Source organism: Melanostigma gelatinosum, assembly GCF_949748355.1.
Source record: "Melanostigma gelatinosum genome assembly, chromosome: 9".
Taxonomy (NCBI): Eukaryota; Metazoa; Chordata; class Actinopteri; order Perciformes; family Zoarcidae; genus Melanostigma; species Melanostigma gelatinosum.
Genome location: NC_136642.1, coordinates 10,863,378 through 10,875,782, shown reverse-complemented (window position 1 = coordinate 10,875,782; position 12,405 = coordinate 10,863,378). Strand labels below are relative to the sequence as shown.

General features: G+C 40.9%; 2 protein-coding genes across 2 annotated transcripts; both read left to right on the top strand.

The window, feature by feature from the left end:
• Positions 1-3,297: 3,297 nt before the first annotated feature.
• LOC306782491 (mpv17-like protein) lies at positions 3,298-5,307 on the top strand. The gene is made up of 5 exons (XM_079275885.1): positions 3,298-3,432; positions 3,675-4,018; positions 4,708-4,778; positions 4,879-4,908; positions 5,032-5,307. The coding sequence occupies exons 2-5, from the start codon at positions 3,685-3,687 to the stop codon at positions 5,149-5,151; spliced, it is 555 nt and encodes a 184-aa protein (XP_079132011.1). The 5' UTR covers positions 3,298-3,432; positions 3,675-3,684; the 3' UTR covers positions 5,152-5,307.
• A 705-nt stretch (positions 5,308-6,012) lies between these two features.
• On the top strand, positions 6,013-11,319 carry rpl18 (ribosomal protein L18). The gene is made up of 7 exons (XM_079275884.1): positions 6,013-6,055; positions 6,591-6,677; positions 6,786-6,893; positions 7,515-7,613; positions 7,744-7,867; positions 10,090-10,159; positions 11,183-11,319. The coding sequence occupies exons 1-7, from the start codon at positions 6,053-6,055 to the stop codon at positions 11,256-11,258; spliced, it is 567 nt and encodes a 188-aa protein (XP_079132010.1). The 5' UTR covers positions 6,013-6,052; the 3' UTR covers positions 11,259-11,319.
• The last annotated feature ends 1,086 nt before the right edge of the window (positions 11,320-12,405 follow it).

Below are 12,405 nucleotides of genomic sequence, written 5' to 3'. Positions count from 1 at the left end.
ACTGCCGACGCTAAAGAGATCCATGATATCGGTCCACTGACTCTCTGAAATGCCAGCGATGCTCTTCTGGGCCTGCATGCAGGTCGAGATGTCTGTGAACATCTTGATCGAGAAGTCGCACAAGTCGAGAGACATCGGAGAGAGCTCTGGAGAGAAGGAGGGAGAGGCGTCCACATTTTGGTTGAACTGGATGAAACCTGAGTCCTGCTGAGTTGCTTGAGAGTCTTCTGAGAGGTTGTTGGCTGACTTCAGATGACTTTCATCATCGCGACGCTCAGTATGACGCTCAGTATGAAGGAGCTCTGCCCTGTGGTGATCGTCTATACTTTTTGGGGAGCTCACAGATGACAACGATGATGATGATGGTTGATTTCTCGTCTCTTTTTTCTGTCTCTTTTTGCTCTGGTTGTTCTTTCTAGCAGTGAAAGTGGTGCGCTGTGATTTGGGGTGTTGTTTCCAAAGATGTCCTGAGTCTGGCGGCTTCTCTTCACTGAGTTCAGTTTCATGTGAGGCAACAGAGACGTCACTCCTGGGCTTAGAGATGCCATCTACATCTGTGTGAGCACTGCATTCATCTGGGTCTTGTAGATAACCACTTTGGGGGCTACCTGACTGGTCAAGGGTCTCTGGCTGCTGCAATGTCGGGGAGGAGACATTTTTTTCCTCATCCTTGAAATAAAGAGCAGATGCCAGCCGATGGTTCGCTGCTTCGATGTCTGCAAACTTTCTGTTGAGAGAAACAGACGAGGAGACACGGAAATATTGAACAACAGTTGTCTAGTTTCTGTGTAACCTCAAAAGAATAAATTCACATTTTGGGGAAACAGCTTACTGGCTTTCTTGCCGAGATTGAAATTAAAAGATTGATACCACTCTCATGTCTGTTAGCAGGTTAGCGTCGCACATAATGTTGAGTTTTTTTCTGTTTTCCATTTTACTATCAGTTGATTTCAGTGCTTGTCTGATGCTGCCACACACCTCTGGATCATGTTGTGCAGGAAGCGCCGGTGGTTGACCTGCCGTTTGGATGGTCGGTTCTTCCGGGGTTTCTGAAGAGTCCTCATCATGTGACCCGCTGCTGAAGTTACAAAGGTGTAGAGGTCTCGACCCCACGGGACTCCTCTCTCCAACCCGGGCTCAAGAGTCACAGAGATCGCTGGTCGCATGGCTGAAAGAGAGAGAGAGAGAGAGACACGTTTAAAGAGAACGAGACAGAAAAGGATTAAGACATGAAAGGATAAAAAAAAGACAATACTGTGATTGTCAGATCAAGTGATTTGCACTTTGAGTGATTTAACATGAGAAAAATGCCCAAAACATCTCACATTAATTATGCATTTAATAAATATTAGAAATCTAAAGCAACAAAACAGCACATAGCTCTCTTGGAAATAAACTAGTTTCAACATGTTATTTACAAATTGTATACATTTACTTGTGTATTTCCATTTTTGGCTAAAACCCATTTCAGAATAAATCCTTTTACACTATTACATTTGTTTCACAGCTGTAGTTAGTTACTCTGCAGATTACCACAAAACATATGCTGAGTTTATAAAATACAATGCATTGCTGTATTAATCGACTCAAAAGTACAGTATGAGTTAAAAATGGATTCACCTCAACCAGCTGCAACATAACAGGCTGCTGACACATTAATGGGAATACTTACTCAATAATATCTGACATCAATAATAATATGACACCTATATGAACCATTTTCTTTACAAAAGTATGAACTTTTACTTAAAATGTTGAATTCAGGACTTGTAGTAATGAAGTATTTTTACACTGTGGTATTGCTACTTTTGCTGAAGTAAAAGATCTGAATACTTGTCACCCACTGCCTCTCATTACTGTTACTAGAGGATTGAAACATTAAAAACATGCGGTAGCTGCAGTTTGTTGTGTTTTGCTTTGTTCCATTCAGTTCAGCTCAATAGAAAAATTAAATAAAATCCTGTTTACCTTATTCCTCGTCAGGTTGCGGCTGTGTGTCTTCGAATCGTCCTACGAACTGCACTGAGGACTCAGCTCGACGGTGGCGGGCTGCCTCAGAGGGAGAGAGAGGAGTGGTCATTTAATTGCTGATGTATGTCTTTGCATGTATTGTGTGTGTCTTGTGTGTGCAAATTAAGTCCAAGTGACACAAGCGCCCAATGTAAATTCACCTTCTTCTTTTTCCAGCAGCATGAATAGAAAGCCACTCGGCAAATTGATTGCGGTAGAGGAAGTGAGACACGATGGGAGGCTCTGAAAAGAAAGAGGCAATTATCTGAGAAGCCAACCGCTCGTGGAGGTGTGGGCACACGTCTCCATTGTGTGCCACACTAAAGGCAGCTTGTTAAATACTGGGAAACACAAACGCACCAGTTGAGACAGTTAACGAGCCCTTAATTGATCAACTTAAACTCTGGCCCTAATTATCACATTCTCAGAGGGAAGAGCGAAGATGGTTGCTACTGCCTTTAATTGACCTTTCCAATTCAACAGCAAACCTTCCACGTACAGAATTGTACATATCTATGGCAGCAGGTGGGTGCAGAAAGAGGCTGACCTTTTCACAAAGAGGAATAATAATACAACTTTAGGTGCATTTTTTCTTTTTTTCTTCTTCCACATTTCACCTTTTAAAATGACCTCACCCTGAGTAAGTTCAACTTTACTCCAATGTCTGATATTTTTTTGGTGGCTACAGGCAACATTTTTGTATCCATCTCTTCTTTGAATAACCTCCTCAATGTTCCCTTAATATATACATCACAGTAGTTAGTCCTAACGAGATAATGTCTTTCGTTGCCTTTACATTGTCCCAGAATAGTTGTACTCGTGTATTGTGTTACACACATCTTGTACTATTCTTCATCTTAATTTGTTCAAGACACTTTATCTCAAACAACGCAACATGTCTTCCTTCTTCACTCTAACTCAATGAAGGTTTTGTGCATCTTATGGTGCTTTACTCAAAGCATGGCAGCATTGCTGCAGGAGTGGCATCTATTTATAGTAACACCACATGTGCCTCTGACCAGAGAGCTGCACAGTAAACCTTCTGCTGTGGTCTCAACTTTAGCACTTCACCAAGTGAGAAATATCAATGGTGAGTTGCATTTATTGTTCTACACAGATGTGACTTAAGTGGCTTTTAGCCTCACGATAAGGTAATGGACAACGCTACTGGAGATTCAGTCAGTTATATCAGTCTACGTGTCAGTAAAACAGCTTGACACTTTCTCACATGCTATTTTCTCAGATTCTTCTCCAGCGGGCTGATAAAGGTCTTATCACTCGTTCTCTACAACATTGGCAGAACTTTGACCTGGTGAGAAGACCTTAGTCTCAGCTCCTCCTCCTCCCCGTCCAACAGAACCAATCAGAAAAGAGCTTTGAGCTTTGTAAATAGAAGGAGGGGTTGAGAAGAGCTGCTGAAAGGTAAGTTTAACTTCTTCTTGGGTAAAAGCTGTAAATTAGAGTGGTTTTAAACATGTCACTTCCATCAGTAATAGTGAGTGACACACATTATGTCATGTTATTTTGGCCATCATTGATAATTTCTCTCAACATTTGCTTAATGTGAACATGTATTTCAAAGCATTCCTCACTTAAAATACCATATTGCAAATCAGTCATACCCAGTGGCTTTATTGCATTTTTATTGAATTGTCTCTCATCAGATTTTGCACCATGAACCGGGCCTGGGCTGTGTTCAAGGCTCATCCGTACATCAGTAACGTCCTGGGATACACCACGCTGTTTGCCTCTGCTGACCTCATACAACAGCGTGTGCTGGGTGGGAAACATGCTGCAGGATCCGCATCAGAGGATCCGGCTGCTATCAACTGGTGTCAGACGGCTCGAGTGGCGACTGTCGGCTTCTGTTTCCATGCGAACTTCAACTACCACTGGCTCCGATGGCTGGAGAGGATGCTGCCCGGAGGCGGAGTCAAGGCAGTGACAGGGAAAGTAGTGGTGGATCAGCTGATCGCAGCTCCTCTCACTGTCAGTGCCTTTTACATTGGTAAGTGTGTTACAAAGCTTATTTAAGCCATGATTAACATATTCATAAACTATTTAAGCAAATAGCATTGAGGAAATTGCAATTGTTTTCACTTTATTAATCCCATTTATTTTAAAACCCCCAAAATCAGAATCACCATCAATAAAAGATGCAGCTGTAAGTGTGTTATTTTAAAATGTCCTCTTCGTGTCACTAAGCTCCCCTCTTATTCTGAAGATATGGTGTCCTAAATTGTAGCTACAGCATCGATTTGTTCATAAGTTTTGGGGAATTAGTTATGTCCTTCAAAAAGAATGCTCTATATGAATCCAGTGAAAAGTGATTGTTCTTTAATATTGTAAACGTTGCTCTCTGTATACCGAACATTGAATTGGTGGCCGGTATTTTTACATTTTTGCACATCTGACCTGCTGACTAAAACACTCTTAAGGTTACACAAGCAATTGATTAATTTGTTTACCAGTTGAACACAGTTGTCTATGTATTCAGTTTTTCCAGGAAATTGTATAGAAATGATTCCGAAATGATGATGATGTGAAATAAAGTGTTTCAATTTTTACTCATCTGACAATATATATTTTTTTAAACTATGAATTTGATATATATTATTTAAAGGGGGTTTGAAGAATGCTTTCTGAGATGGATCAATGGAATCAGTGAAACATTTAACAGCCACCTCTACATTTTAGGTTTAAGTCTATTAGAAAACAAAGACGACCCGCTAGAAGACTGGAGGCAGAAATTCTGGACATCTTACAAGGTGCAGTTGATCGTGAACTATTATTTATTCCTAATGCCATGTAAAACATCCCTCTGTCTGTCTATTTATCTATAAATCCATCTTCTGTCCCTCTCTTCAGACTGGAGTGGTGTTTTGGTCAACAATGCAGGTGAGATATTCTCATTCATCCCATCATTGGTCACTTTCAGGCTACAGATTCATAGACATGTACACACACACAGTACACATACAGATGTAGAATGATGACTTTTCCTCTCTTCCACCATCTTAGGCAGTGAACTTTGCCCTGGTCCCCCCTGTGGCACGGACAGTGTTTCTGGGAGGCATCGCACTGGTTTTCACTATCTTCCTGTGTCACCTCAGACAGCAGAGTGGCCACAAACCTGAATAAACTGGAGAGAACTTGAATGACTGTGACATTAGAAAAGGTTTATTTAAGGGAATAATTTAGTTGTAAAGTCATTAAATGAGAAAACAATGGAAAAAGATAAAGGTCACATCTATGTGAATCAGCCTGCATTGTTATGGGTTTTTGTTATTTCCATGTCTCCTAACAGAATACTGTATCCAAATGTAAATTACAATGATCCATCAGATTTAAGCATTGCTGGTACTCGTTTTGTAGAGAAAACTCTGAGAAAACAGAGAACAACCAAGCTGTTAAGTCCTCATTACGTTTTGTCTGTGTGCTATGAATAACTTTGTTGATGTTGCCATACATTTTTAAACAAAAAAAAAAGTTATTGTTTAATTTGTTTCATATGTGATTCTTCTTTTCTTTTGAAACATTTTATCAAGAAGCTAATCGTATACTCGTGTATAATTAGCTCCTTCTGTCATAAACAAACAGAAACAGAACTTCATATTTTTTGGCACCTCATGTTAATGGCCAAGATATTTAACAGAGCGGACAGTATTTCTTGCCTGCAAATAGGATATTTGAATAAATTGCATTTTAAATGAATTGGCATTACAGTACAGTACGTAACAGGACAGTATAGAGCATATAGTAAGAATGTTAAAATAAGGTCCAGAAAATAATGGATAAATAATGAAATAGCCTATTAACCAGGCTTAATCATATCTATACAAAATAAATGTCATTATAATCAATTACAGAGATTTATTTTTTTCAAAAAGTCAAATTAGTAATACACTTCTCCTCTCGACCACTGGGGGCGCGGTCCTGCAGGAAGCGCCTCCTCTGTAACCAATCAGAGACTCGAGATTTCAGCGCAGTGTTTATCGCGAGACCTCAGCTCTTCCTTTTCCCTTTTCGCTCTGAGCCCAAGATGGTAGGTACTGCTAGAAGAAAATGTTGAATACAATAGCGTAACTATCCACGGTCATCCTCTCAATTAAAACATCTCGTGTTCATAGTGGCATTGTTTACCTGTTTTAAACATAATTTATGATACAGTCCTGGCATGATTTCCTGTTATTAGACCATTTAAATGAGACTAGCTTAACGTTACCCTGGTCGATGCCGATGTAGTGTCGTCCACACAGCCGCTTCAACGCGAACCAGTGGACCAGAAACGAGCAATAAAAGCGCTTCAGGAAGCGGAATATTATGTTCATGGTTTTTAATTTGCCCCAAAATTAAGCTAAGTTCCCAAATGTCAAATTCAGACACTTTGAAGTGTACGCTCGTTGACTGTGCCTGCGCGTGCTAGCAGTTAGCTGTGGAGAGTCAACGTGTGAACTGGCCTGTGGAGCCTCCTGGGTGCCCTTAGTCTCAGTGTAATGCTAAAGATTATACTTATAGGGGCTGGTTGTTAATCTGTTATAGCTACTATTTGTTGTATTCATGTTTGTTTACTTTTCAAGGGAGTCGACATCAGACACAACAAGGACCGTAAGGTGCACAGGAAAGAGCCAAAGAGCCAGGACATCTACCTGAGGCTTCTGGTCAAGGTAACTTAGATTTACACATGCTTCACACTACACGTACATCTTATTTTGTCATCTTGGCACAGTAACTTCTGAGTTGATGTTCCTAACTGTCCTGTTGGGTTCTTACAGTTGTACCGGTTCCTGGCCCGCCGCTCAAATGCTCCCTTCAACAAGGTGGTCCTGAGGAGGCTCTTCATGAGCCGGACCAACAGGCCGCCCATCTCCATCTCCCGCCTGGTCAGTAATCAACTGGCTCTCATCCTGCCCACCACTTATGAGTCTGTTTGTTTGCCATTATTAGATATGTAAACTAAATTATTAAGACTGCAAAGCATTTTGGACATGGAACATTTGGGTTGACTGTTTTTATTGATGCACAGATCAGAACCGCCTGATCAGTGTGAGTGCCGATATAACAGATCTGCATCAAATACAGTTTATTTGTCAGTGTATGAAATTGTGTTTCCACCATCAGTACAATTCTGTCAAAGTGTTCTGATTACTTAGATGTTAGTGCCTTGGCCTGGTGTGAACTTCAAAATACGACACTGAATTTTGTGTGTTGAGATACACAGACATTTATATTGGAGTGAAAGCGTAGCAGTAGGTGACTTGAGTTAAGGGTCTGACTTTCATGATGTAATTCGGATTGGGTTAAATTTGGATTGAAGTTGTTAGTCAGTGTTAATTTGGCTCTCATGTTGCATTACCCCTTAACGATAATGGATATGTATGAAATAAAGTTAAACTGGTTGTAAAATAGGAATATTAAAATAACTGATAAGAAGTTCTAATGTTAAAGGTGTCTCAGCCCAGTGTCGGTTGCTGAATTTCTGATTTTGCTTCCGTTGCATCCAGATCCGTAAGATGAGGATGCCTGGCCGTGAGAACAGAATCGCTGTTGTTGTGGGATCAGTCACTGATGATGTCAGGATCCAGGATATCCCGAAGCTCAAGGTATCAAAGCAAACTTCACCTATTATGTTGTTTTTTTCCCCATAAAGATACCATTCAGTCAACTGAGGATCATTCCTCAATGCTGTGTTGTCTCTGAGAAAGTCCTCACGTCCCGTTTGTTCTCCCACAGATCTGCGCTCTGAGGGTAACTGATGGTGCCCGTCGCAGAATCCTAAAGTCAGGCGGTGAGGTGATGACCTTTGACCAGCTGGCTTTGGCCTCACCCAAAGGACAAGGCACAGTGCTGCTGTCAGGTAACTAAACATTGGTTCTATTCATATTGATATACCAGGATAAAGTAAGCCCTTGCTGTCCCATTGGTGCTGGGGGAACTTTGTCCACCATGGTGGTCTACAAATCAAGCCCACATTTAGTCCTGTAGCATAGTCAGTTGGGAATAGCAGTTAAGATTGCCAATAAGGCTACTCGTGTTAACTTGTACTTCTGGGCACTTAAGACAAGTGTTTGCAAGGATGAGAGGCAACGTGTATGTTTCCTTTTTGCATGAAAGGATTTTTAAGGACTGCCCTTTTAGTCCACACATCTGTTGATTTAAGGAGGCACTTATAAGGGAACTTAGTCTGTAATGTCATGATAATACGGTAGAGTACGCCATGTATTTTGCTGCATTCACATGAAATCAGGCAGACGATGGCAAATGTTTGTTGGGGTTTTTTTCAAGCTGTCCAGACGGTGTTTGTCTACCTGATTCTATGTGATTGCCGCATTATGAAAGCGGGTTTTATCTGTGATCTGAACTGATTTTTGGCAATTAATTATTTGTTGAGCACTGTTCATTTGAGTTAGTCAGACTTAAGAGACCTTAATGTCTCAACGTTATGTTCTATATGACGGGCTTCTCCTTTTAAAGTCATAAATATTAACAAATGGTAAACTACAGCATCGAGTGCCAGTGTGAGTTTACTGGAAATAATCATTAAGTGTGGTTTTAGAAACTGTCAAAACATGCCATCAAAATTACCGTACTTTCCGGACTATAAGTCGCACCGGTATATAGGCCCCACCCTCTAAGTTTGAGAAGAAAACTGAATATTTACTTATATAAGCCACATCGGACTATAAGCCCAAATGCTACCCGCGATTAGCATTAGCGATTAGCATTAGAGAATATAATATATCTTTGTATCCACCTTTGTACCGTATGTCTTTTCATGCTTCACACAGACATACCTACCGGTTCATGATGTGGTGTGTTCAAGGACCCAAATGCAGAGTTATATTGCAAACCAAGATGATTTATTTCTCGCACACAAAAACACGCAGGATCGCTATTGATCGCTATCGCCTTCGTCCTCCTGTGCACCAAAACCATTGAAGTCCTCTTCTTCAGTGTCGGAATTAAACAGCCTCAGAATTGCTTCGTTCGTGCTTGCAGTCCGTGTTTCGTCTGCACCCTCACTTTGCTCCCGAGGCAAATACGCCCTTGAGCTTGCGCTGTCCTCCTCATTGCGCTGTCCTCATCTCGCAGCAGTCCAGCCTTTCGGAACCTGTTGGTGATGGTGGATTCTTTCACACTGCTCCACGCTGTTAGGATCCACTGGCAGACTTGAGAAAAAGTTGCTGTTCTCATGCAGCGTGTCTACGTTGCTCATAGCTCTGAATAGCATTAACGGCTAACTGGCTTGGCCAGTTGCTGCCAGCACAACAGCTATTCAGAGCTATGAGCAACAACAGTTATTGCCTCATTGCTTTTCGTTTGGTAGCCTTGAGAGACCTTGGTCTGTAATGCAAGTATGTCTGCATGAAAAGATGTACGAAGATATATTATATATTCGCTAATGCTAATCGCGGTTAGCATTTCCCCATTGGCCGTAATGTTAAAATTAGCTTAGAAGCTAGCGAGTCGGACATGTACTGTTAAAAGCATCTTGCCGTTCAACCTTTTTTGTTAACAGTCCTAGTGAGAGGTAGGTCAAAGGTACTTCATCCATATTGTAGCGACCCTGTCAGTAACAGCTGGTAGCAGAGGGGTTGCTGGTAGCAACTGTTCTGTGTCGGGAGGTAGTAAATGTTGTGTTAGACCGGAACCGGAAGTTGCGGTTGTTGTTGTGGCGGAGGAAAGCTACAGAAAAATCCGTATTATAAATCGCACCGGACTATAAGACAATGCCTCAAAGCGTGGGGTAAAAAGTAGCGGCTTATTGTCCGAAAAGTACGGTAACCACTAAATTGGAAACTCACATTTATCACTTTTCATTCTCAACATTACTCCAGATTCTTTTTTTTTTATTTAGTGATCTGAACTGTAATAGATCACTCAGCCACTCTTAAGCTCAGTCAAACCTGTAATTTGAGGATTGTGTGCTTAATTCAATCTTTTCCACAAGTGGGTGCAAAATGTGGCATGTTGGCATTAAAGTTATGAATTGAAAATACTTCTCAGGTAATGGATTTTTTTTTTTTTAGATGCTGTATATCATTTGTATGTTTTAATCATAACACGTTTGTTTTTCAGGACCCCGTAAAGGCAGAGAGGTGTACAGGCACTTCGGAAAAGCCCCTGGAACTCCCCACAGCCACACCAAGTACGTGTATAGTTGATGTGTTGGTTCTCTTTGTCAAACACAAAGCAAAATGTTTGCGTTAATCTGTCCCAGCAAAATCTTTTATTGCAGCAGTATATCAATCTATCTATCAGGCTCCCAAATTGGCCCAAATAGAAGACGATGGTTTTCTTATAGAAACTACACTGAAAAGTCAGGTTTATACATTCAGCATTCTGAGTGGTCTGATGTTCTAGTTGATACCATATTGACTAAATATATACAGCATTTGTCCCAACTCTTATACGGCACTAAAAATAACTTGGCATTCAGGTCACAGATGTAATTTGATGTGTACATGTGGTTAGATTACATTTTGAGTTGCCGGGGCAATGATATCATTATCCATTGGTTTATTTTGTGAAGAAGCAAGTAATCAAGCGTTCACAGAGGGGACGGCACAGGTTTAACTAATAACATGAATCTCCTCTTTGTTACTTAAAGCAACAGTGAGTTGCATTTATATATTGGTAGAAATGGAATATAAGTGTTTTCTTTGGTGTATAATCAGCTGAAAATTATAATCAATCAGCCTGTGAGACGGGCTGTTCGGTTGAATTCTGGGAGTTCACCAAGATAACCCCAATGTAGTTTAAAAGTATTTTGTGCTGTTATACATAGTTGCATAGTTGGAGGAAGGTAGATTCATTAGTTTTACAGAGAACGGCTGTTTTCAGAGAAGACATTTTGACTTGTAGGAAACGCACAGCTGTTACTATAACATTAACAATGTCAGTCTCTGTTATAGATTCGTCATTCATTTTACAATTTACCTTTGTGCTTTTAGTTTTGTGACATGTAAATTGCCACACCTCTCCAAAGTAAGAGGAAAATTGTGTTTAATGATGATTCTTTGACCATTTTAGTGATTGTAAATAGTGTGCTAGATTCAGTTTGCGGCCATTTGTACGGCAGCATTGATGGAGCCAAAAATATTAACGCATATATTGTATGCATAACTGTATTATGTGAACTTCATACTAACCTATTCCTCCTGTTTTCCAGGCCCTACATCCGCTCCAAGGGCAGGAAGTTCGAGAGAGCTCGTGGTCGCAGAGCCAGCCGTGGCTACAAGAACTAGTGCGTGTCTTGATTTTCCATGCAATCTGATACAAATAAAAAAAAGCGACTGTACAAAATTAGTTCTCTTTTGTGTTTGTGGTTTTTTAAAGCTTGCAAATACACCTGTCACTGATTTTTAAGCAGAAGGTGTCATGCGGGTTGACGTCACCGGAGAGGACGGAGATCAAGTTAAGACCTCTTATTTACAACTTTACATGCATCCCTTTATTCCCAGTTCAGCCAATTTGAACGTATATCTGACGTCACTAATCGCATGATCAGTATTGATAACGACTTGGCCAAGAGGGGAAAAAACTTGCTTACCCAGCAAGTGGTCTGTGAATGATTGGAGACTGTCGGTGGGTGTCGCAGTGTTTTCCTTTATCGCCATTGGACTTCCTGTCCGCCGCTCAAAGCTGTTGCTGCTGCGTCTCCACACACATCCTGCAGCGAGCTACAGTTTCCAGAGCAAGCGACTATCTGTGAGGGTGGGGAGACAAGATGAGGTAATTGTGCTTTGATATATAACATTTAACTTGGCTCCTTCAAAGCCGGTGTTGGGCAAAGATATAACTTTAAAAGTTAGCAGTTGCTCGTGTTAGTCCGGCTTGAAAGAATCCAAACTGTTAGCTTAACGTTGTGCGCTGACTTGGTTATACCTCCTTAAACATACCGGTAAATGCAACGTTAAATGGGGCTTTTTCAGAACACCCGTGGTGGTGTCTAGTCATTTCCAAGAGGATACAGTTTTAACAGTTCCGTAAATTAGGTTAAACTTAGGTCATTGTGTTGAGTAGCACACTGCTAGCCGCTGCTAACTAGCGTTGTAACTGACAACGCTGTCAAGCATCAGTTTACGTTAGCTACTGTATTCACAACATTAGCTGGCGTTTGTCTATTACGTTTGTTCACCGTAAAGATTCGTAACTTTAACGCATTTAGTTTCTGATAGATATGTCAAAGGCCGCACAGCATTCGTGAAAGTATCTCTCAAGCGTAGGTGTCCCGTGAAGGTGACTGTTAAACTACAAGAGTTAAGTTGTTCAGCCGACTAACAGCCTGTCGTCCTGCTAGCTAACGCTCGGTGGATGTCATTGGTATTAAAGTTTAAACATTTTAACGTCACTTTATATCATCAGGGTTATAAGCCAAGATGTCAACGCTGT